The sequence below is a fragment of the Bufo gargarizans genome, chromosome 1 (genome assembly GCF_014858855.1).
Source record: "Bufo gargarizans isolate SCDJY-AF-19 chromosome 1, ASM1485885v1, whole genome shotgun sequence".
NCBI lineage: Eukaryota > Metazoa > Chordata > Amphibia > Anura > Bufonidae > Bufo > Bufo gargarizans.
Window position 1 is genome coordinate 195277554 of NC_058080.1, and position 26744 is coordinate 195304297.

General features: G+C 43.2%; 1 protein-coding gene across 1 annotated transcript; it reads right to left on the minus strand.

The window, feature by feature from the left end:
- Window positions 1-361: 361 nt before the first annotated feature.
- Window positions 362-26744, minus strand: LOC122943244 (microsomal glutathione S-transferase 2-like). The gene is made up of 5 exons (XM_044300834.1): window positions 26644-26744; window positions 15428-15527; window positions 11810-11880; window positions 3960-4041; window positions 362-608 (listed from the first exon to the last, which is right to left on the minus strand). The coding sequence occupies exons 1-5, from the start codon at window positions 26705-26707 to the stop codon at window positions 476-478; spliced, it is 450 nt and encodes a 149-aa protein (XP_044156769.1). The 5' UTR covers window positions 26708-26744; the 3' UTR covers window positions 362-475.

The following is a 26744-nucleotide window of genomic DNA, read 5'->3' on the forward strand; positions in this document are numbered from 1 at the left end:
ATCCGGAGCTGCGGTGCAGAACGGAGGCATGGAACCCTGCCGAAGCACTACGGCATGCTTCCGTGGCGTTTCTGTCTGAACCTCCGCATCGCAAAAAAATAGAACATGTTCTATTTTTTAAGGTGCGGACGTATCACGGACCCATTCAAGTTGAATGGGTCTCGATCCGCCCCGGCCGTCGCACGGACGTTGCCCGTGCATTAGGGACCGCAATTTGCGGTCTCCAATGCACGGAACGGCTGCACAACGGCTGTGTGCATGAGGCCTTATACTAATACTACAAATTATTTTTTTCTGTCAATTTAGCCTAATTTTACCCAAAACCAAAAGAAATATGATTTAACGAAAGTCAATGTAATAGTATTTCAGGATTTTATTAGTTATTTAAATATAAAAAGTACCGTACTGTAAAAATGTTCTCAACCTGCACAGTGGAAGTAAAAGAAACATAAGACAGAACCACAGATTACTAGCGTTAGAACATATGATGTACTTGTTTCACAATGTTCACATCCAGATATTTTTTGAGTAAGGTGTTTGTGATCCCAAGTGCAGATAAGACAGTCAACAGGAACAATGAGATGAGACTGAGGTAAAATCCAGGGATCCTGAAGAGAAGACCATACACACAATTACATGCAGAAACTTATATGGACATGTATCACTCACTATTTTACCAGGACAAGCCCAGTTGGTACTGAAGACCACTTATCCCACTTTGGACTTCCACGGATCATGTGAAAGGGGACCTGTTCTCCCCGTTTGAATGGAGCACTGTTCACACAGACATGTTGCTGCTCTCTTCAGCTCTTCCAGACATAGCAGAGCACTTGTACTCGGCTGTCTCCAGCAGTCTCATACAGTTGAATAGAATAGTAGACACGCATGGCTCTCCAATCCAATGGCGGAACACAGGCCCCCATTCCTGTGATTAGCATGGAGCTCCGGTGGTTTGCCCCCTGCCGATCAGACACTTTTGCCCTATCCTGGGGATAGGGGATACGTTTTCCTAATGGGACCCCCCTTTTAACAATTTACAATTTCAAAAATTCACTGCAAACGTAATGCAGTTCTGAAAGCTCTTTTCAGGTCAATGGTCTCCCACTTATTATTGTGTGCAAAATCACAATGAAGACGCAAACTTTCCATGTAAACCACAATCATTTCAGTCGATGCTGATATTGTTTACAGAGATCAGCACTCAACACAGTTCTAAGCGCTGGAAAATAAAGGAGGATTAGATCAAAGGACCTCCACATTTCCTCACACCCTCTAATATGGTATTTTATAAGCCCATTATTTGCTAGGCCTAATTAGTATCAACCTTCAGTCATGTCATTTGCTTAATGATAGGATGTGTAATGATTCTGCAGAAATAATAGTGGCCTTCACACTATCAAATAATACAAACAGCATACAGACATGAAGGCTTCTTCAGACACAAATTTGGTTTGCTGTTTTTTTTGCCCCTAAGAAAAACCCATGCATTTTTTGGTTTCATGTATTTTTATAAAATACACTGCACCTGAAAAATCTGTGTACTGCATTTCAAAATTCACATAGACTTTTCTGTTAACATCTACAGGTTACTTTAAAAACACCAAAACCGCATGTAAAAAAATTAAAGCCAGAAAACACAAAAGTTAGCAAAAATGGCTAGAGCACACTTCATGAAATAGGTCCTCTAGGACATTTACAGTATAAGCAGGGGCGGATTGGGAACCTAAAGTGGCCCTGAAAAAAAAAAGCTGTCCCTCTGAGTTGGCCATCAATAGAGGCCATTTTCTTTCCTCCTCCTCCAGTTGTCTCTGATTTAGATATGGAGAAGGGGGCTTAAGAGGTGAATTGTGGGACATAGTTGAATTCTGGAGGGCATGTCGCTGGCCTCGTACAGGAGTACCTAATTCTTACCACTGATAGCTTATTAAGTACCCAGCCAGCGGCAGAGATGGGGGCTTGGGCGGCCCCCTGGGCATCAGCCCACCGGGAATTAAGGTCTATGGCCAATCCGCCCCTGAGTGTAAGATGTCCAGGTGAAATGGCCAGGTGGGGAGGTAGGTCTTTCTATACACTGTCAATATTATACAGCATCCCAGATTCTAACTTAAAAGGCAAGATAAGGGGGCATGCAAAGATAAAATAAAACCTAAAAGGTTGCTTTTTTTTGTTTTAGCAAAAGAAATTGCTGCAGCCAGATGTTACATGCTGGTCAGTAGGAAACTATAAAGCACTCTACACACATTGTATTTTTGTAGCGACATTTAGGACAGTTTTCTTTTTTTTTTTTTTGTCCCTTGGCATTATTTATTTATTATTTTTTTGCTAATTGCAGCATGCACTAAATGTGGCCTGGTATTACTCCATACATTTCTATATAGGAACAAAAAAAAAGTCTGAATAAACACAAGTAAAACGAGTGATTAAAAAAAATGCCACCATAAAAAAAACTTAGAGGACTTTTCATGTTTTTTTTTTTTTAAACCTACTGTCTTGTCCTGCTTGTTTTTTGGGGTCAAATATGTAAATTAGTACCATTGGTACAGGGAGGAGGAGACCTCAGCTCTCCTCAGTTGGCATCTCCTTCTCCCTGGTTGTGACGCTGTCCAATTGCAGCAAACTGCTCCAAAGTCAGGAAGGAGACAAGCTGTTTTCGTGAGATTTGCTAAATCTCAAGAGAACAGGCTATGTAAGCAAGAACACCAAGAAAGAATGGTGGTGTTGATGGACTGTGATGGATAGGTCTGGTAGGTGGGTTGAGTGACATGAGGGAAAGATGATGAATTCTGTTTTCTCTATGTTGAGTTTTAAGAAGCAGGAGGAGAAGAATGATGATAGACACGTCTGGATTCTAGACAGAAGGGAAATGACATCTGGCCCAGAAAGGTGGATTTGAGTTTCATTAACGTAGAGTTGGTATTGAAAGCCATGAGAGCCTATGAGCTGTCTGAGGCCGAATGTATAAATGGAGAAAAGTAAGGGACCCAGGACAGAGCCTTGAGGCACACCAACAGAGAAGGGGTGTGATGAAAAGGTGGTGTATGAAGAGGAAATGCTGGAAGTTCTGTTGATGAGGTACAAGGAAAACCGGGAGAAGGACAGGTGTCTTATTCAGAGGGATGAGAGGGTTTGCAACATGAGAGTGGTTGACTTGTCAAAGGCGGAGGACAGGTCAAGAAGGAAGAGCACAGAGCAATGATGTTTAGTATATCTGTAAAGAATAAATCAAGGCAACCGGACGTACTGTAGATTTCTTGAAAACTCAATTCTGAGTGACTGTACAAGAATTCTCTGGGAATAAATATGTAACTGAATCAACATCTGGTAATTATACCCAGCATGGGGTCATAGGTCATTATACCCAGCATGGGGTCAAAGGTGTTGATCCCATTATCCTAATTGGAGTCAGTAGGTGATAAAGACTTCCCAGAAAAGGGTGTCAAGACAGCATTGTATGTGGCAGACAATAGATGTCTAACCCCCCCGCCTCTATTCAAGCTTGGCTTCTCCAAATGATGTTTAGCTTTTGGCAGCTAGCAGATCATTGGTGACTTTGCTTAGGGCGGTTTCAGTGGAGTGATAGGGTTAGAAGCCAGATTGCAGCAGATCAAAAAGTAGGTGGGGCGAGATGGCAGTTCAAGATGGACTTCTTGTTCTCGAAGCTTTGATGCGAATGGGAGTAGTGAGATAAGGCGATAGCTGAAAATAGAGGATGAGTCCAGGGAAGGCTTCTTGACTATGGGTGTGATAGTGGCAAATCTGTCTATGAAACTGGCTGACCTGCTACATGTGCACTTGGCAGCTGAAGGCATCTGTGTTGGTCCCATGTTCATATGTGCCCGCATTGCTGAGAAAAATTATGTCTTCATATATGCAAATGAGCCTCCATGTACAAATCTGCTGACAGATGTCCTTTAAAAGTGGAAAAGAAGACACCAGCGGTTACAATGGACTGTACTTACCGACCCTGAGCAGATGTCACATAACCTTTGAAGTAGAGATGACGTGCAAATATATAAAGTAAGCCCAAAGCTGCAGCTACTTCTGCAAAAAAATAATAATAAAGATGGCATTAGCCTTGACTTCTGAAGTGCCTTAATCCAATATCCCTTGTTTAGATTGGTAAAATGTGCAGTCTTTATTACAGACATTAAAATTAAATATGTATATAGTTGACACTCAAGGCATACACTGTATATAATAGGTATTAGACATCAGTATTTATTAAAACTAAAATATATGTGAATAGAGCTGTTATTACCGTTATTACTACCTGACAACATTTCATGCAGTTTAGATGGTATATCTGTATCTATTTGGTTAGGTATTCTGGCTAATTATCTATGGAAAGATCATGTCTGCATTATGTTATATAATTGTTCCCAGTTTTTATATATTTTATTATAATGGTTTTATTAACATATATTTTAGTTTTAATAAGTAGTGGTGTCTAATACCTATTATCTACAGTGTATGCCTTGCTGACATATATACAGTACAGACCAAAAGTTTGGACACACCTTCTCATTCAAAGAGTTTTCTTTATTTTCATGACTATGAAAATTGTAGATTCACACCGAAGGCATCAAAACTATGAATTAACACATGTGGAATTATATACATAACAAAAAAGTGTGAAACAACTGAAAATATGTCATATTCTAGGTTCTTCAAAGTAGCTACCTTTTGCTTTGATTAGTGCTTTGCACACTCTTGGCATTCTCTTGATGAGCTTCAAGAGGTAGTCACCTGAAATGGTTTTCACTTCACAGGTGTGCCCTGTCAGGTTTAATAAGTGGGATTTCTTGCCTTATAAATGGGGTTGGGACCATCAGTTGCGTTGTGGAGAAGTCAGGTGGATACACAGCTGATAGTCCTACTGAATAGACTGTTAGAATTTGTATTATGGCAAGAAAAAAGCAGCTAAGTAAAGAAAAACGAGTGGCCATCATTACTTTAAGAAATGAAGGTCAGTCAGTCCGAAAAATTTTGAAAACTTTGAAAGTGTCCCCAAGTGCAGTCACAAAAACCATCAAGCGCTACAAAGAAACTGGCTCACATGCGGACCGCCCCAGGAAAGGAAGACCAAGAGTCACCTCTGCTGCGGAGGATAAGTTCATCCGAGTCATCAGCCTCAGAAATCGCAGGTTAACAGCAGCTCAGATTAGAGACCAGGTCAATGCCACACAGAGTTCTAGCAGCAGACACATCTCTAGAACAACTGTTAAGAGGAGACTGTGTGAATCTGGTCTTCATGGTAGAATATCTGCTAGGAAACCACTGCTAAGGACAGGCAACAAGCAGAAGAGACTTGTTTGGGCTAAAGAACACAAGGAATGGACATTAGACCAGTGGAAATCTGTGCTTTGGTCTGATGAGTCCAAATTTGAGATCTTTGATTCCAACCACCGTGTCTTTGTGCGACGCAGAAAAGGTGAACGGATGGACTCTACATGCCTGGTTCCCACCGTGAAGCATGGAGGAGGAGGTGTGATGGTGTGGGGGTGCTTTGCTGGTGACACAGTTGGGGATTTATTCAAAATACGGCATACTGAACCAGCTTGGCTACCACAGCATCTTGCAGCGGCATGCTATTCCATCCGGTTTGCGTTTAGTTGGACCATCATTTATTTTTCAATAGGACAATGACCCCAAACACACCTCCAGGCTGTGTAAGGGCTATTTGACCATGAACGAGAGTGATGGGGTGCTGCGCCAGATGACCTGGCCTCCACAGTCACCGGACCTGAACCCAATCGAGATGGTTTGGGGTGAGCTGGACCGCAGAGTGAAGGCAAAAGGGCCAACAAGTGCTAAGCATCTCTGGGAACTCCTTCAAGACTGTTGGAAGACCATTTCAGGTGACTACCTCTTGAAGCTCATCAAGAGAATGCCAAGAGTGTGCAAAGCAGTAATCAAAGCAAAAGGTGGCTACTTTGAAGAACCTAGAATATGACATATTTTCAGTTGTTTCACACTTTTTTGTTATGTATATAATTCCACATGTGTGAATTCATAGTTTTGATGCCTTCAGTGTGAATCTACAATTTTCATAGTCATGAAAATAAAGAAAACTCTTTGAATGAGAAGGTGTGTCCAAACTTTTGGTCTGTACTGTATATGTATATATACATATATACACTCACCTAAAGAATTATTAGGAACACCATACTAATACGGTGTTGGACTCCCTTTTGCCTTCAGAACTGCCTTAATTCTACGTGGCATTGATTCAACAAGGTGCTGATAGCATTCTTTAGAAATGTTGGCCCATATTGATAGCATCTTGCAGTTGATGGAGATTTGAGGGATGCACATCCAGGGCACGAAGCTCCTGTTCCACCACATCCCAAAGATGCTCTATTGGGTTGAGATCTGGTGACTGTGGGGTCCATTTTAGTACAGTGAACTCATTGTCATGTTCAAGAAACCAATTTGAAATGATTCGAGCTTTGTGACATGGTGCATTATCCTGCTGGAAGTAGCCATCAGAGGATGGGTACATGGTGGTCATGAAGGGATGGACATGGTCAGAAACAATGCTCAGGTAGCCCGTGGCATTTAAACGATGACCAATTGGCACTAAGGGGCCTAAAGTGTGCCCAGAAAACATCCCTACACCATTAAACCACCACCACCAGCCTGCACAGTGGTAACAAGGCATGATGAATACATGTTCTCATTCTGTTTACGCCAAATTCAGACTCAACCATTTGAATATCTCAACAGAAATCGAGACTCATCAGACCAGGAAACATTTTTCCAGTCTTCAACAGTCCAATTTTGGTGAGCTCGTGCAAATTGTAGCCTCTTTTTCCTATTTGTAGTGGAGATGAGTGGTACCCGGTGGGGTCTTCTGCTGTTGTAGCCCACCTTTCTTTCCCATTCTGACATTCAGTTTGGAGTTCAGGAGATTGTCTTGAGCAGGACCACAACCCTACATGCATTGAAGCAACTGCCATGTGATTGGTTGACTAGATAATCGCATTAATGAGAAATAGAACAGGTGTTCCTAATAATTCTTTAGGTGAGTGTGTATATATATATATATATATATATATATATATTTAAAACACAATAATACATATCGTCATTTGGTTATAAAATTGTGGGCGACAATAAACTGATCACCTCATGTGCCTTTTTCAGTCACCAGCGTATAACTGACCAGCTCTCAATGTTAAAGTGTACCTAAACCTTTAAGTACAGTTTTTTTTAATTGTTACAAATGTCATAATCATGATTTTTGTAATATATTTTAATTACGGATTTTATTGTTTTAGTAGCCAAACAGGCCCCAGAAGTTCAGCCTTCCTAAAATGTTCTTCACTACAGGCCATACAGAATCCGTACATCACAACCGTGTTTGGGGTGTATGGATAATGAATTCCACAATATGTGCGGTAGTGAGAGCTGGACCGGCAGGTGATCAATTTATTGTACCCACAATTTTTTTTACATGTCACATTCATTTCTATTATAAAGACTGTGCATGATAAACTTTACTTTATAGGCCCAGTCCAAACAAGAGATATCTTTATTATGTAACAGTTTTAAAAAATGTACATGAAAGTTTAGGCGCACTTTAACTTTCCAGTCCTTATCTCATATAGGTGGCCCCCACCCCAGCTCTTTCCACAAGTATAATAACTACCACATATTTTTGCAGTTTCCAACATGAGCAGACTTACAGGGACTGACAATATTTCTGACATTAACCCTTTCATCCATAATTCTGACTGCTGAGTTTATCAAAAGTTTTTCGCCATTAAACATATAATATACGCTGTGTATTTAATAAAAACATTATCTGACTCAGGGAAACTGAAAAAAGCAATTGTACATCCCTCAAAAATCATCACAGTAAGATAAGTACTTATATAACACAATCTCCATATGCCTCACATAGATTGGCTGGAGCAGAAGCTTCCAAAATTGTTCAGTGCTGTACTACAGTTTTATACCATATGAAAGGGGCAAAATAAAAGTAGAAATGTATACAGCCCCCCTAAGCCCAATACATTTATCATAATGTACACAGTTATAGCTGCAGTCTGCTCCAGCCCATAGCTGGCATAGATTTCAGTTTGTGGCGTGCATCTCTTAATAAATTTGTTGCATTTTACTCCAACAGGCTTTTCAGTAAGACCAGCACAGTAATTCTGCCCCTTTATTTGTAAATCTAATAACCATTTACATAGTATATATACATGGTATACATAGTTGCCAGTAGTCTAGTGGTCAGTGCAAAAAATACACAATTTTAGATATATTTTTTTATATAGATAGTGACATGGAAAATTTTTACCCTCTTTCCTTACCAGACCAATTTTTTATTTTTCACAATGGGCCTATCACACTGCAAATAACTATTTAATTTCTGAGCCAACCTACATACATGTAGTTGATATTATTTTTCACAGGGCACATTAGACCTTTATTCTGTGACATTAGATGACAGATATAATGTAACCACTGTAGATAGGGACAGACGAGGACAGCGAGTCCCTGAACTAGAACCCAGCCCGCTTTCCCTACCTACTTGCAGTGTAAGACCTAAATGGCAGAACTGCAACTGGATGACAGTCCCTACACTAGTATAGATACAGGACAAACAAGACACACAATACAGACAACACAAAAGCAGAGTCATACAAAGTGGGTGAGAACCAGACTGGCTACGCAGTACCAAAACGTGAGACAGAGGGTTGTCAGAAGACAAGCCAGGGTCAGGAACACTGGGAACAAATAGCAATACAGGAACCACGAACAGGGGAATCAGCTGGGGCCAACAAAGATTATCACTGGTAATGGTGAGGGGATTTAAATAGAGCATCGAGTCCCTGGATCAGAACCTGATAAGTCCATTAAATTGGCGCGCCATTAGTCAGAAACACAAGTTACACAGTAATAGAGTAACTGAGCTAATCAGCCCACTGCATATGCACGCTGTGGGGAGAAACAGAGCATTGCATCCTGTTACTAAGGATGCAGTCCCGTCAACAGGGGGCGTGGCTCATCAGCGTATCTCTCCTGGCGTGGGTGTGCCGAGGCTGAGGATCACGCCGCTGGAACCCGGACAGGTAAGTTTATCTAATATATAAAGCTGAGTGTATGTATGTATGTGTGTATGTCCGCTAAAGGAATCAGCACCGTTGCATTTACAATCAAGAAAATTTGCAAAGCTACCTCCTGTGACTCGGGGAACATCATACAATACGTTTTGAGTGGAAATTTTCAACCCACGCGTTCTAAATATTTTCCAAAAAATATGCTTAGTAACCTAGCCGCCAAACTAAAGGAGCCATCTTCTGTTGGCTGTTGTGGCAGTTAGCCTGGATATTTATCAGGTTGCATATAGCAACCAATCACAGCTCAGCTTCTATTTTGCTACAGGTCATTATGCTATGAGCTATGATTGGTTGCTATAGGCAACGAAGGACATTCTTAGTATAAGACAGCTTATGTGTGAGTTAATATGATTTTGATTGCAACGCTTAGCCAACGTTTTTGTAGAAGCTGATGTAACTCACATGACCTTAAGTGTATACTAATTCTGTGGGGTTTTATATTCAATTAAAGACAATAATGCCCAGCTGTGGAGGTCTTTGTTTTGGGGGAGGGTGGGGTGTTGTGGAGGTCACTGTTAAAGGGCTGTGAAGGTCAAAGTTAAGGGGGTGGACTGCTGTGGAAGTCACATTTTTAAGGAGGTGGGGCACTGTGGGGGGGTTAGTGTTAAGGGGGCGTGGGTCTGTAGAGGTCACTGTTATGGGGGAAACTCTGGATATCTTTCAACACACACAAACATTAAATGAAATAGATGAAATATACCCATGCGAAGCCGGGTTCCTTCTGCTAGTTACATATAATATTTGAAAAAAATAGGTATTTCTGATAATCTTTTTGCCTTGTTTCAAGGCAAAACATTTCTGAAGCCATTACCTATATTTGTACTGTGAGACTGGATACTACCTGTGTAATTTATCTACAGGCTGGGCCCCCCTGCAAGCCTTCAAAAGGACTGCGGTGCATTTTGGATTCTGGCAACCTATTTTCCTATTGCTAATTCTATGGCACCGTACTGCCAGAAAAGATGTTCTGCTGAAGCTAATAACTATCGCCATAACTTAAAAAAAAAATATATATATTTTACATTTTTCTTTTTTCTTTTTTTCATGAAAAAATTTATTAACTCCTTCCTGCCAAAGTCAGGGCAGAAAGGGTGCAGGATCACTGTTAACTTTAAAGCCAGCAGGGGTCTCTCCCACATCAAGAAGATCTTAGCAAAGAGACTCTTGCTGGCTTTATACTTTTCTTCACAGTGGATCACTTTGATAGCCTGTCACAGCGATCACATGCCCGGAGACCACTTTGGCTGGTCTACGGGACCTTCACTGTGACCGCAGCTGTCTAATAACAGTGCAGTTACAGCGACCTGCAGTGCCACAGGGGCAGTGGGAGATCGTAATGTAACCCAGCACGTTTATACATCGGATTATTGTTAACCTACCGCCACGATGTATAAAGTCATATGGCAGTAGGGAAGAGGTAAACACCAAAATCAGTAATAATATAGGTTGGCTCACAGTATTTTTGCATAAAAGTTATTAGTACACTAAATATTAAAAATTAGCTAGATTTGTGCCATCATATCAGCATACATACATGAATAAATGTGTACAAATAGGTTAATATGTGCGGAGCTACGCACATATTAACCTATTTGTACACATTTATTCATGTATGTATGCTGATATGATGGCACAAAGCTAGCTAATTTTTAATATTTAGTGTACTAATAAAACTTTTATGCAAAAATACTGTGAGCCAACCTATATTATTACTGATTTATTTCTTCTTTTCAGTTGGTAACTGAAAGGCTGTGCTCCAGTAGTTTGCTGGTTGAGCCTTTTCTAAATATTTGATAATAAAAACCAAAATCACCAAACATTCTAAAAATATGTTTAGCATAAAAACTTGATTTAAAATGTAGGCAATTTTCTGATGACACATTACCTTTGAAATCCTATATGTCACAGATTTGCAGAAGATTTTGAAAAGGGTGAAATCCGTGGTAAAACATGTGCGGCTCATATTACGCATGGTCAGCACATAAATTACACTTGTGTGAATAAGGCTTAGGGTACTTTCACACTTGTGGCAGAGAGGTCCAGCAAGCAGTTCCGTCGCCGGAACTCCCTGCCGGATCAGGCAAAACGTATGCAAACTGATGGCATTAGTAAGACTGATCAGGATCCTGATCAGTCTTAAAAATGCCTGATCAGTCAAAAAAAAATACATTAAAATGCCAGATCCGTCTTTCCGGTGTCATCCGGCAAAACGGATCCGGCATTTATTTTTTTCACATTTTTTTCAGTCTACGCATGAGCAGACGGGAAGGACGGATCCGGCATTCCGGTATTCTGAATGCCGGATCCGGCACTAATACATTCCTATGGGAAAAAATGCCGGATCCGGCATTCAGGCAAGTCTTCAGTCTTTTTCGCTGGAGATAAAACCGTAGCATGCTACGGTTTTATCTTTTGCCTGATCAGTCAAAACGACTGAACTGAAGACATCCTGATGCTTCCTGAACGGATTGCTCTCCATTCAGAATGCATAGGGATAAAACTGATCAGTTCTTTTCCGGTATAGAGCCCCTGTGACGGAACTCTATGCCGGAAAAGAAAAACGCAAGTGTGAAAGTACCCTTATAGGGAACCTGTCACCGGGATTTTGTGTATAGAGCTGAGGACATGGGTAGCTATATGCATTTTTTGTTTTTTAACAAGAAGAAAAATAATCATGTTACCTTCAAAGAAGAAAAAGCCAGCAGTCCACAGAGCTACCAGGAATATTGGGAAGAACTCCATACAGTTCTGTCTGTAAATGAGAGAAAGTGTCAGTTATAAAATATATTACTGTACTTGTCTATGCTGGAATATGGCAAGGAAAGAAAAAAGCATGGATTCCCATTGTAATCATTCATTAGAATAGCCTCAGCATAGATGCAGGCTGCTTTGGTAGATAGAACCACACAGAATCTCCATGCTCTTGCATACTACAGCAGAGTTGATGTGTATCATTTAAAGGGGTACTCAAGGAATAAAGAAAATTGAACTACATAAATATTACTTTATTATAAATATATTCCCAAAAACCTTTCATTACTTAGAATGGCTCGTTTTGTCTGGGGAACAATCATCATGGGCAATAAAATGGCCGCTGTCCTATTAGTCCACACAAAAACTGTCCTAATCGCACAGGAGGACAAGTTACATCACAAACACTGAGGTAAAGAGCTGCCTCATCCTGCTCTCTGCCCTGCTTGTCAGTAGTTGTATGTAGTCTCCATACCACAGCCCTACATTAGCAGTCTTTCCTGTCTGTCCTCTCTGTACTTCATATCTCCTCATGAACTCCATTTCTACAGAGATTAAGCTGAAGATTTTATCTGTATTCAGGATCATAATCCCTGACAAGTAGAACAGAGAAAGATGAGGATGTTCTGAAGTAACTTGTCCTGCTGTGTGATTAGGACAGGTTTTGGGTGTACTAATAGGACGGCGGCAAGTTTTATTTCTCCTAATGATTGCTCCTTAGACAAAATGAGCCATTATAACTAATGAAAGGAATTTGGGAATATATTTATAATAAACTAATATTTAAGTATTTTCATTTTCTTAATTCCTGGAGAACCCCTTTAAAGTTGGAGCCGACAACCCCAATGGTTGCTGAGCTCCGGAGTCTGTGCAATCAGATGATGTTGGGAAAGAAAAGGATCAGGTGAGTTGAATTTTAATGCCTGACCCTTTTGCTCTCCCAGAAGAAGGAGCTAAGCCACCATCAGAGGTGTTTGGCAGCAGCTTTTTTCTCGGTTCCTATTGAAAACACATATGGTACACGGTCAGTCAGGTGCGTATGTGGGAGTCAAGAGATATATGCCATAACTATCTTATAAATGCGAGCCCCAGCTCTGGGACCTCTACCTATATCCTGAAAGGCGGTCCCATGACCCCCACACTTACAGTGAGTCAGCCAATGGCTGTGGCTTCCAGGTGAAGAATAAAGCAGAGGTGGCCATGCATGTTCACAACTCTTTCCACTCAATTATATAGGAGTCACAGATGGAAACAGTTGAACAATCCATTCATGATCTGCCTGGATGCGGTATCTGGAAGCTTCCGCGCCAAGCAAGACAGAAGTTGGGTAACTGCAGAACATTTATGATAAATCCTCTGGATTTGTGAGATTACATGAATGAACTGAATGAGCCCATACAGTGCCTTTATGTAACTCCAATTTTACTAAGAGGCAGACTCCATTACTTAAAGAGGATCTTTCATGTTCTTTTTTATTCTAGATAAATACTTTTACTTGCAGGGTACCCCCTGCTGATGCTGCCACCCTGCCAGTTTTTAAATATCGCTCCTACGCCCCGCTGTGCCCACTATAGTATTCCCGCTCAGTATGTTAACACTGAGCATCGGTACAGGGAGGAGATGCCAGGGTTTCTCAATGGGGTTCTCCTTCTCCTCCTATTAGTACACACAAAACCTGTCCAAATCACACAGCAGGACAAGTTACTTCACAACACTGAGGTAAAGAGCTGCCTCATCCTTCTCTCTGCTCTACTTGTCAGGGATTATGATCCTGATTACGGATAAAATCTTCAACTTAATCTCTGTAGGAATGGAGTTCATGAGGAGATATGAAGTACAGAGAGGACGGACAGGACAGACTGGTAATTTGGGGCTGTGGTAATGGAGACTACATACAACTGCTGATGTCCTCAGGACAGCGATACAGCTGAAGACTGCAGCTGGGCACGGGAACGTCGTCTCCCTGCCATGCTCTTTCTGATAGGCTACAGGCCCGAGGCCTGAAGCCTATCAGAGGTCGGCACAATTACATCATTATCATCACGCCACCTGAGTCGGGCAGCACACAGCGCAGGACAGAGGCCGGAAGAGGCCTGCATTGCATCGCTGAAAGTGCCATGGAGGTAAGTATGTGAATTTATTTTTTTATTTGGCACCCTGCAGTTTGGTCAACTTGAGGAAGGGGGAAAGGAGCATTATGGGGGGCATCTACTGGGGGGACAATATAAGTGAACTTTATGCTGGCACTGACTATAGGGGCACTATATAGGGAAATTTTTATTCTGGCACAGACTAGGGGGGCACTATATAGGGGAATTTTTATTCTGGCACAGATTATGGGGGCGCTATATAGGGGAATTTTTATTCTGGAACAGATTATGGGGGCCACTCTGGGGGCACTATATAGGAGAATTTTATTCTGGCACAGATTATGATGGCACTATATAGGGGAATCTTATTCTGCCACAGATTATGGCGGCACTATATAGGGGGATTTTATTCTGTCATAGATTGTGGGGGGCACTATGGGGAAGGGGGAGAGGAGCAATATGAGGGCATATACTGGGGGCTCTATATAAGGGAATTTTATTCTGGCAAAGATTATGGGTGGCACTATAGGGGCATCTACCTTGGGCACCATATAGGAGTATTTTATACTGATACACATTGTAGGGGCACTATGGGGACATTATCTCTACTGGGGCACTAAGGTAGTATTTTTGTACTGGCATTGGCACATGTTATAGGGGCACTATGGGGACATTGGCTATACTGGGGCCACTAAGAATGGGGATTTAGTACTGGCACACTGTAGGGATATTGGCACACGTTATGGGGGCACTATGGGGACATTGGTTCTGCTGGGAGCACAGATAATGTATTTTTTGTACTGGCACACATTATGGGGCCATTTGTTTTGTACTGGTATGCAATGGAGACATTTTTTTGTACTGGCACACAATGGGGCATTTTTTTGTACTGGCGCACATTATGGGGACATTATTTTGTACTGGCACACATTATAAGGGGCATTTATATGCTGTTTCTTTTTCTGCAGTATAGTATTGGGGAGTGCAGCGGCTACAGTACTGGGGTGACAGGATGGGGTGTTCATAAGATGGAGAGGATGATGGAAAAGTAGGAAACTAGCATGTCTGTCAATCTCTGCAGAGAAATATAATGCAAACGGTTCCGTCTGAAAGGAGAAGATGAGGAAAGACAATATGTGCATCTGAGGAGAAGTCACTGGAAGTAAAAGGTATGGGGTCGCTATATTACCTTGTATGTTCTGTAGTGCTGTATATAATGTCAGGAGTGAAGAGGTTAGGTTGAGATTTTGGCATTGGGAGGGAGGGGGTGCTGTTTAAATTTTCACCTCAGGCAGCATTAAGGCTAGGTGCACCCATGGGGAGGATGAGATCATTACCATGGTTGGTGGCGGATCAGATGGCCTCCTGGGCATCGACCCACTGGGAAGTTTCCCTGTATAGGGTCTATGACCAGTCCAACCCTGAGTACTGCTCCAAATCTCTTCACAACATACTTACTGTGCACGGAATGTCCTCTCAAACTCTGGATGCCCAGTGACTGCAGGAGGCATTATTTTATGTTTCATTCTAGATTTCCCAACAAGCCTGGCATAGTACCCTATGACAGAAAACAATGAGAACTGAGTAAATGATAAATAGATATTTGATGTGTATAAGCGTAGTGGAGGTACTGGCTTTCCTTGAGGAGTACAGCCATGTATGGTGACAAAGTTCCATGAAAAAATAATATTCAAAGAAATATCTCTGAGGAAAAGAGGACTATCTACATAGTGCCACCTATTGTAAGTGGCTCCCCGTGTGAGCCAATGTTGGACTTTTTAACAAGCCTTGAGTGTGAAGGGCTACCTATAAGTTAATGTTCAACGTTTTTAAAAGTCTTGAAACAAGATAAGCGAAATAGCCAACAAGTCATGTATCCATCCTAACACAGTACAGAGTAGGATTCTGTCTGGCTTAGGAGATGCTTGGATGCAGTTTTCACTAAGGATACCAGACGGATCCGCTCCGAACGCAAGTGTTAAAGTAGCCTAACTCTCCATTCAGAATGCATGGGGATAAAACTGATCAGTTTTTTTTCCAGTATAGAGCCCCTAGGACGGAACTCTATGCTGGAAAAGAAAAACGCAAGTGTGAAAGTACTCTTAGGTAACATTATGGTGGGTTTTTTCTAACTAACAAATCTGGAAAGGTCTGCTCTTCTCACACCACATGTGTCCACTGGGTGGCACTGTGTCCTGTCCGGCTTTTTTAACATACCACATAGTTTACTAAATACATGTAAAAAGTGAATATCTAGACTCAAAATATCTTCTGAATTCATACTTTATGTTAATAGGTTCAAATAAAATAGTGGAAATGGTACTACGTTTAAAATGCTTAAATATTTAGTGGCCATGAAGTATGCAAAGCATAACTTCATAATGGATCCTGTCTGTTACAATTGAGCCCACTTTTCTGTTAGTTGAAGCCTGGAGCACTACAATGATATACCTTGCACTATGGTCTAGACATCACCGACTGTAGTCAACAATATACTGGTTATCAGCAACTATTGCCTACAAACTACTAGAGGCTAGCTGCTAAAAAAAAAAAACCACTGGACCCAGCGAAGCATTGGGTGCCTGCTCTGCCATCAGCACACCTGTAGTTCTCAGGTACAAATATAAACCAATTAAAGAAGAACTCCCGCAAAAAATGTTATTCTCTGACCTAGAAAGGTACATGATATAATCTGTAGTGAATGTAATCTTCTTACCAGTGTCTGTATCCCCTCCCTTCTGCTGCTCAGCTCTGTCATGTGACCAGCAATCAGACTTTCCAAATAACACAGGATCTTATGTGTGGACAGGAAGCCAGTTTCTCCATGTATTCCTATAGGAGCCTCAATGTTAGTCTTATAGGAATGAATAGAGAAGTAACTGACTTCCTGTCCTGTGTCAGTCGGAGATCAGAGAGTTAGGCCTCTTTCAGACAGACATCCCGGATGTTCTCCGATGCGTCGCGTGTGCATTACTGGAAACCCGCGCGAGTGCGCACACAATTTCAATCAGTTTTGACTGCGATTGCATTGCGTTGTTCAGTTTTTATCGCGCGGGTGCAATGCATTTTGCACGTGCGTGATAAAAAACTGACTGTGGTACCCAGACCCGAGCGCGGACTTCTTCACTGAAGTTCAGGTTTGGGTTAGGTGTTCTGTAGATTTTATTATTTTCCCTTCTAACATAGTTATAAGGGAAAATAATAACATTCTTAATACAGAATGCTTACTAAAATGTTGCTTGAGGGATTAAAAAATAAAAAAAATTAACTCACCTCATCCACTTGATCGCGCAGCCGGCAGCGCCTGCTTTCTTCTTCTTTGAGGACCTGCAAAAGGACCTTACAAGGACCTTAGATTGTCAATCTTTATTCAGCAGGACCTGCGCTGACGTCACCACGTGGTGAGCACAATTACGTCATCAAAGTGTCACGGCTGAGGATGGGGGAAACCCTCAGCCGTGCGATGTTAAACGTATATGAAAGCTGCTTGGCCAGGACAACAGAATTAGGGAGCAGGTCACCTCCTACAGCGTCCCTAACTCTGACCCTGACTCCTAGCTGTATGAGCCGACCCAGATGGTAGGAGGGCTCATACTCAGGAACCTCGGGTCCCTACTAGCCCTCAGCAGATCCCTGAGCTGGGTAAGACAACCTGTTCCTCCTAGACACGGAGGAACAGGAGTCTAAACTGGCCAAACTGCAAGGAAGGGGAAACATAAACAGCCTATGGATATGGCAGGTGAGTGAAACCACTTCCACACCTACCTGCCACAGACACACTGACTGAATCCCGTGCTCACAAGCTGTCGTCCACACCAAACATAAAGGACACAGCACACACACATAACACACAGGAATCCAGATCCATAGCTGCAGTAAGATAAGACATCACAAGAACATAAAATAAACAAGCATAACTTTTATGACCACAAGGGTGGCCCTCACTGGCAGATGGTATAAGACCAGGAGGATGACTCCAGCTTACAAGAAGGCTGGAGTACCCCACAGCTTCAGGTCTCAACTGAGGCTAAATAGTCCAAGTAGCCACACCCACACAGACACACAGTGGAAAGGGAATTAACCATTCCAACACCAGACAGGGTAGTGAAGCCACTTAAAGGGAAAGTGCACACACCTAAACCCCATGCACACAAAACAGGGAAAGTGCACACATACCTAGACAGGTTGCCAGGTGCAACCGCATGCACTTGACAGCAAGCTGCCTAGCAACAGCTCAGGCTCCTATAGTGCCAAATACAATATGTTGCCAGCGGCAACCACAGGTGAGGCAACATACTTCAGCCCTCACCTGTGATTGACAACAAGACCAGACCGCAGGCAACTGCATGCGGTTCCAGGAGTCACTGCAATGACCATGGTCGTGACACAAAGGTCCTTTTGCAGGTCCTGAAAGAAGACTATACCAGCTGCGCCATCAAGTGGATGAGGTGAGTTAATTTTGTTATTTTTTAACCCCTCAATCAACATTTTAGTAAGCATTCTGTATTAAGTGTCTGTCTTCTGTTTACATAACAGTGGAGACCTGCTCAACACTGACTGTTATGTAAACAGAAGACAGAGGGGCGTTACTAAGGCTCAAAATGGGCCACTTTAGAGGTGTTTTTCTAATAGAAATGTATGATTTCAGTAATTAAAGTATATTGGTCAGCATCACTGCCCCATACATTACACAAATAAAAAATAGAATGGTAGTTACACTTTACAGGATAAAATAGATAGGAGTAACTCAATGTAAGGCCTCATGCACACGACAGTTTTTTTTCACGGTCCGCAAAAACGGGGTCCGTGGGTCCGTGATCCGTGACCGTTTTTTCGTCTGTGGGTCTTCCTTGATTTTTGGAGGATCCACGGACATAAAAAAAAATCGTTTTGGCGTCCGCCTGGCCGTGCGGAGCCAAACGGATCCGTCCTGAATTACAATGCAAGTCAATGGGGACGGATCCGTTTGACGTTGACACAATATGGTGCAATTGCAAATGGATCCGTCCCCATTGACTTTCTATGTAAAGTCAGGAGTCCCTTTACTTTCACACTTGTGTTCATAATGCAGACGGTGGCTCCGTTCAGAGCGGATCCGTCTGCATTATATTGTTAAAACATTTCTAAGTGTGAAAATAGCCTCAGACGGATCCGTCCAGACTTTACATTGAAAGTCAATGGGGGACGGAACCGTTTGAAAATTGAGCCACAGTGTGTCATCTTCAAACGGATCCATCCCCATTGACTTACATTATAAGTCTGGACGGATCCGCTTGCCTCCGCACGGCCAGGCGGACACCCGAACATAACTTGAAGCGTCCCCATCACCATGGGAACGCCTCTACGTTATATACTGTCGGATATGAGCTACATCGTGAAACTCATTTCAGACAGTATATTCTAACACAGAGGCGTTCCCATGGTGATGGGGACGCTTCTAGTTAGAATATACTGAAAAACTGTGTACATGACTGCCCCCTGCTGCCTGGCAGCACCCGATCTCTTACAGGGGGCCGTGATCAGCACAATTAACTCCTCAGGTGCCGCACCTGAAGGGGTTAATTGTACTATCATATCCCCCTGTAAGAGATCAGGGCTGCCAGGCAGCAGGGGGCAGACCCCCCCCCTCCCCAGTTTGAATATCGTTGGTGGCACAGTGTGCGCCCACCATCGGGCCCCCCCCCCTCCCTCTATTGTTATAAATCGTTGGTGGCACAGTGTGCGCCCACCATCGCCCCCCCCTTCCTCCCTCTATTGTTTAAAATCGTTGGTGGCACAGTGTGCGCCCACCATCGGCCCCCCCTCTCTCTATAGTAGTAACAACCATTGGTGGCAGTATGCGGCCTCCCATTCCCCCCCCCCCCATCATTGGTGGCAGCGGAGTTCCGAACGGAGTCCCAGTTTAATCGCTGGGGCTCCGATCGGTAACCATGGCAACCAGGAAGCTAATGCATCCCTGGTTGCCATAGTTACTTAGCAATAGTACAATTGTAGAAGATTCATACTTACCTGCTTGCTGCTGCGATGTCTGTGACCGGCCGGGAGAGCTCCACCTACTGGTAAGTGAAAGGTCTGTGCGGCGCATTGCTAAAGAACTGTCACTTACCAGTAGGAGGAGCTCCCGGCCGGTCACAGACATCGCAGCAGCAAGCAGGTAAGTATGAATCTTCTACTGTTGTACTATTGCTAAGTAACCATGGCAACCAGGGCTGCAGTAGCTTCCTGGTTGCCATGGTTACCGATCGGAGCCCCAGCGATTAAACTGGGACTCCGTTCGGAACTCCGCTGCCACCAATGATGGGGGGGGGGGGAAATGGGAGGCCGCACACTGCCACCAATGGTTGTTACTACTATAGAGAGAGGGGGGGCCGATGGTGGGTGCACACTGTGCCACCAACGATTTTTAACTATAGAGGGAGGAAGGGGGGGGGGCGATGGTGGGCGCACACTGTGCCACCAACGATTTATTACAATAGAGGGGGGGGGGCGATGGTGGGCGCACACTGTGCCACCAACGATATTCAAACTGGGGAGGGGGGGGTCTGCCCCCTGCTGCCTGGCAGCCCTGATCTCTTACAGGGGAATATGATAGTACAATTAACCCCTTTAGGTGCCGCACCTGAAGGGGTTAATTGTGCTATCATAACCCCCTGTAAGAGATCGGGTGGTGCCAGGCAGCAGGGGGCAGTCTTGTACAAAGTTTGCAGTGTATTCTAACTAGAAGCGTCCCCATCACCATGGGAACGCTTCTGTGTTAGAATATACTGTCGGAAATGAGTTTTCACGAAGTGAAAACTTAGATCAGAAAAAGCTTTTATGCAGACGGATCTTCGGATCCGTCTGTATGAAAGCAACCTACGGCCACGGATCACTGACACGGATGCCAATCTTGTGTGCATCCGTGTTCTTTCACGGACCCATTGACTTGAATGGGTCCGTGAACCGTTGGCCGTCAAAAAAATAGGACAGGTCATATTTTTTTGACGGACAGGATACACGGATCACGGCCTCGGCTGCAAAACGGTGCATTTTCCGATTTTTCCACGGACCCATTGAAAGTCAATGGGTCCGCGAAAAAAAAAGGAAAACGGCACAACGGCCACGGATGCACACAACGGTCGTGTGCATGAGGCCTTACTCCAAGATAAAACCAGGAGTGAACAGAGCCTTATAACTGTATTTACAGTCTAAGAAATCTACTGATCTGAACTCATATACTGTATGCCTGGCTTTGAATAAATTAAGTCGTTAGGATAAGACACCCTTTAACCCACTTATGGTATCTTTCTGAACTACAGTAACCTATATTTGTCGAAAAGCAGCTTTTTCAGGTTTTACAGGACAGTCTGCCTAAAGGGGTCACAGCTCCTTTACACAACATATTGTGGAGAACATAGACCCGGTTTAGCAGCTCACATCTGGTTTCTTTGTGCAGTGTTAATGAGTTCTGGACATATTTCTAACTTTGGTTGGTGAAGATGTTTGCAGAATGGACAACGCCAGACTGTAAAATGAGAAGACTATTGAAAATCAAAAGACAAACAAATATCTGCTGGATTGCGATTTAGAACTTTCTCTTACTGTTACTGCAAGGAGCTTCGCTAAAAATAGAACACAAAGGTAAAATCGTCAAATCTACACCAATTGGCCATAACATTAATACGGTAATGACATGGATCACCTTGTGTCAAGGGCACCACTCAGTTGTGGGGGGATAGCAAGTGAACAATTAGTTCTTAAAAACTGATGTGTTGGAAGCAGGAAAAATGGGCAAGTGTAAGTTCCGAATGATTTTGACAAGGGCCGGGCTGGGAGGACTAGATGACTAAGACAGAACATCGCTAAAACTGCAGTGGGGTGTTCCTAGTATGCAGTGATTAGTACCTACCAAAAGTTGTTTAAAGAGGACCGGTCACCTCTCCAGACAGGTCTGTTTTAGTAACTACTTGCATTCCCCCTGTAATAACAGTTCTGGAGCATCTATTCTTATCCCTCTATGTTGTGACATTCCTTTATCATTTCTACTTGAAGTTTATGAATGAATTGCTAGCTGCTTGTAGTAAAAGTACAAATGGGTGTTACCAGTTGGGTGTGTCCCTGCACAGTCTGACACCAGCAGCAATAATTGGACAGAGTCAGACTCACCAATACCTTTACCGCAGACTGCTGAGAATTTATTTAATACAGGAATGGCACAACATAGAGTCATAAGAATAGATTATCCAAAACTGATATTATAAAGGCGATGCAAGTAGTTACTAAAGCTGACATGTCAGGAGAGGAGACCCTGTAATAAGCGCTGGCAGTCCTTACAGGTCCAGCGTCATACTATACAGCCCTCTGATCAGCAGCAGGATCACAGCTGTCATACAAAACCAGTCTCCTGCTGCAACTGCAACACTCCATCAGCGCCTCCACCATGTGAACATGGGGTGCCGAGGTTTGCTATGGCCTAACAGTGGCCCCCAGTTCTGACCTATACACATACCTATTAGACTCTGGCAGAGGAAGTGTCTAATATAATGTGTCACGGTTCCCAGCGGTGTCTGATTGCCAGAGGAAACCAGGGCTGCTGGGCGGGCCTGTCTGACGTTGGAGCCCAAGGTGGCGCACCAGGGCTCCAGAGCATCAGGACGCACTGCAGGCAGCTCCACCCGCCATGCAGGGAAACCAGCGTCAGCTGCTCTCTCCTTTGCATAAAAAGCCGGCGCCTGCATGTGCCACTGAATTTCTTGTCCTCTGGCTCCCCCTGTTGTTCTCTTCTTGTATAGAAGACTTCTTTGGCTTTGGATTTCTGGATTTGGTTTTGTGAGTACATTTCTTGGCTTCTGGCGATTAGGTATTGTATTGATCTCCTGGTTTTGACCTTTTGGCGTGTTTGATTTTGTCTTTTGCCTCTGTCATTCTTTGTAGTTCATTGTCCGACTGGCAGTTAACCCTTTACTGTACGAATATACTCTTTGGCCTCTTTCAGACGGGCGTTGCGGGAAAATGTGCGGGTGCGTTGCGGGAACACCCACGATTTTTCAGCGCGAGTGCAAAACATTGTAATGCGTTTTGCACTCGCGTGAGAAAAATCGCGCATGTGTTCTGTAGATTGTATTATTTTCCCTTATAACATGGTTATAAGGGAAAATAATAGCATTCTGAATACAGAATGCATAGTAAAATAGCGCTGGAGGGGTTAAAAATAAAAAAATATAAATTTATCTCACCTTAGTCCACTTGATGGCGTAGCCCAGGGGTGGCCAACCTGTGGCTCTTGAGCCGCATGCGGCTCTTTGCTTCTTCAAGTGCGGCTCTAGCTGTGGAGGCGGGAAGCAGTCAGGCCGGCTCACTCTTCACCCCATGCTCAGATCTCTTTTCCTGCTCGGGCACTGTTGCTGCTTTGCAGTTCCAGCTCACTCTCCACTACATCTTGATGCACACAGTGTGAGAACGTAGTTAGTGGAGACACGCACTATGACCTGATGTTGTGCTCATCAGATCACAGTGGAGAGAATGTCAGACCTGCAGAGTAGCAGGAGCCCAAGCAGGAGCCCAGTGCCTGATCAGGAGAGGGAAGAGATTTTTTTTAAATTATAGAACTGAGCATGGGGGTCTGATCTAAGCATGGGAGGTTATGATCTGAGCATGGGGGTGTGTCCTGATCAGGGAAATGGAGGTCTGATCTGAGCAATGGGGGTCTGATCTGAGCATGGGGGTTCAGATTTCAGCATGGGGGTATTGTTTGAGCATGGGTTGGTCAGGTCTGAGCATGGGGGGGGTCAGATCTGAGAAAGGGGAGATATGAGCATGGGGGGAGATCTGAGCACTGAGGGTCTGACACGGGGAGTCTGATTTGTGTTCCGAGCATTGGGGGTCTGATTTTGAAGTCTGATAAGGTTTGGGGATCCTATTTTAGGTCAGATGAGGATTGGGGATCCGATTTAGGAGTCTGATCTGAGGTCTGATGAAAAAAATATTTTTTCTTTTTTTCTCTGCTAATGAAAAATAAGACAGACCTCAGATCAGAGGAAAAATCTTTTTATCTCGTATTTTTCTTTGTTAAAATCTTGGTGCACCTTGTAGGGCAAAAAAATAAGGTGACTCGTGTGTAAATGTATAGCTTGTGGCTCCTGATGGTCATACTTTTTTTTCTGGCTCTTTGTGTCTGTAAGGTTGGCCACCCCTGGCGTAGCCCGACATCTAATAGCATTCTGAATATAGAATGCATAGTAAAATAGCGCTGGAGGGGTTAAAATAAATAAATAATTTAACTCACCTTAGTCCACTTGATTGCGCTGCCCGGCATCTCGTCTGTCTCCTTTGCTGAACAGGACCTGTGGTGAGCATTCATTGCAGGGACAGGACCTGTGGTGACGTCACTCTGGTCATCACATGATCCATCACATGATCCATCACCATGGTAAAAGATCATGTGATGGAACATGTGATGACCGGAGTGACGTCACCACAGGTCCTGTTCAGCAAAGGAGACAGACGAGATGCCGGGCAGCGCAATCAAGTAGACTAAGGTGAGTTAAATTATTTATTTTAACCCCTCCAGCGCTATTTTACTATGCATTCTATATTCAGAATGCTATTATTTTCCCTTATAACCATGTTATAAGGGAAAATAATAATGATCGGGTCTCCATCCCGATCGTCTCCTAGCAACCGTGCGTGAAAATCGCACCGCATCCGCACTTGCTTGCGGATGCTTGCGATTTTCACGCAACCCCATTCACTTCTATGGGGCCTGCGTTGCGTGGATTATCGCAACGCAACGCACAATATAGAGCTTGCTGCGATTTTCACGCATAAGTGATGCGTGAAAATCACCGCTCGTGTGCACAGCCCCATAGAAATTAATGGGTACAGATTCAGTGCGGGTGCAATGCGTTCACATCACGCATTGCACCCGCGCGGAATACTCGCCCGTGTGAAAGGGGCCTTTGTGTTTATCTGCTTGTTGTTCCCTGTTTGTGTGTCGCCCTCAAACATATTGTAGTATAGGGATGCCTGTCAATATAACACTAACAGACATAACACACTGCCATACAGAAGTATTGCACTGTATTATAGAAGTATCAAATACACAAAAGTTCAAGTCCCCAAGTGGGACTAAAATAAAAAAATAAAAAAAGGTAAAAAAATAAAAATCCCAAAACCCTTTTCCCACAATAAAATGCTTATTTATGTGAAAAAAAAAGGGAAAAAGTACACTTAATATTACCAGGTCCATAATATCCCAAACGATAAACTTATGTAACACACATGGTGAATGCTATTAAAAAGAGCAAAAATAAAAATTTGTATTCTCATTTTTTTGTTCAGCCTGCATCCTAAAAAGTCAGGAGCAAGGCTAGTCTGTCTGGTCTGTCTGATACCACAGAAGAACTGCTGTAGTGCAAATTCCTGAAAAGAAGCATTCCTATCAACAGGATAGGTCACAAATGTTTAACAGATATTGGCCAGACCTCTGGCACCCATACCTGTCTCCAGAACAGGGGTCCCCCAACCGCTGTGCTGACAAAGGAACCGGCCTCCAGCCACTACATCCAGGCAACAAACGAATGGACAGGTGGCTGTCCTCTCATTTCACGGTTCCGTAAGTTCCTAATTTACTCTATGGGTCTCTTTATTGGATCCATTGGCTTGAGTCCTAGACTATAGTACCATTTGATTGAAAGTGGTTTTCTCATAATCAAAACGTATCACCTATCCACAGGACAGATGATAATTGTCTGATCCCATGTCATCCATTTGAATGGATGGGTGGTCAAACATGTGTAATGCTGCCCCATTCAGAGTCTATGTGCCAAAGAAAGCCAGTACACTCAGTAGTCGGACCCCCACCGATCACCTAACCTGTAGATAGTGATAGTGTAGAAGTTTTAATTATGAAAAAACCCTTAAACCCTGATGGTGGCCCTATGCTCCCAATATCTACTACATACAATATAATTTAAAGTGGCACTGTACTTTCATTAAACGTTTGATATGTTATAGGCACATATCAAAAGTTTAGATCAGTGGGGGTCTGAGCATTGTGCCCCCCATGATCTCTAGAACAAGGGGAGAGAAGAGGTCTCACTCCTGGCTGCATACACTTCTATTGAGCCCTGACCTGCAGTGAGAAGAGAGAATGAGCTAGGCGAGCGCTTCTCTCCCCCATTCTAGAGACTGGTGGGGGTCTTTATAACATATCAAAAGTTCAATGAACGTACAGTGCCACTTTAATGTCTTTTGACATTGTGTCACCTTTCCTTTTATTTCTCATCATCACATTAGGTTAAATATCACGTGTTGCCAAAATAGACAACTTTTTGATGCAGGGGCCTGAGGAAGAGAGAGAGGATTTTAGGAATTACCAGTTAACTTTGTATTTACAGTCAATCTAGTAAATTATCAATGCACAAACTGAGATACACGGCAGATGTCTATGTTAGAGATGTAAACGATGAAATAATGGCATCAGCATTTCTGTAAGAAGACAAGCGGACGTGAGAAGGCAGATAATGAGGCAGGTCACACAGCAGGAAGTCTTGCAAGGTGTGCTGCAGTCCACTAGTGAGTATTGGAAGAATTCCACAGGTACGGAGGAAGACAATACCTTATCATTAACAGAATCCTTGCTGACTAGCACGTCTAACACCATTTCAAGGCTTAATCATGGAAATTTCTCTTACCATGCTGACAAGCAGAAAGCAGGGAAACAATGGCAAGCAGCACAGTATCAGATTCGGCACCCATGCTTTAGTGATCGAAGATTCTCGCTGTGAGTGACAAG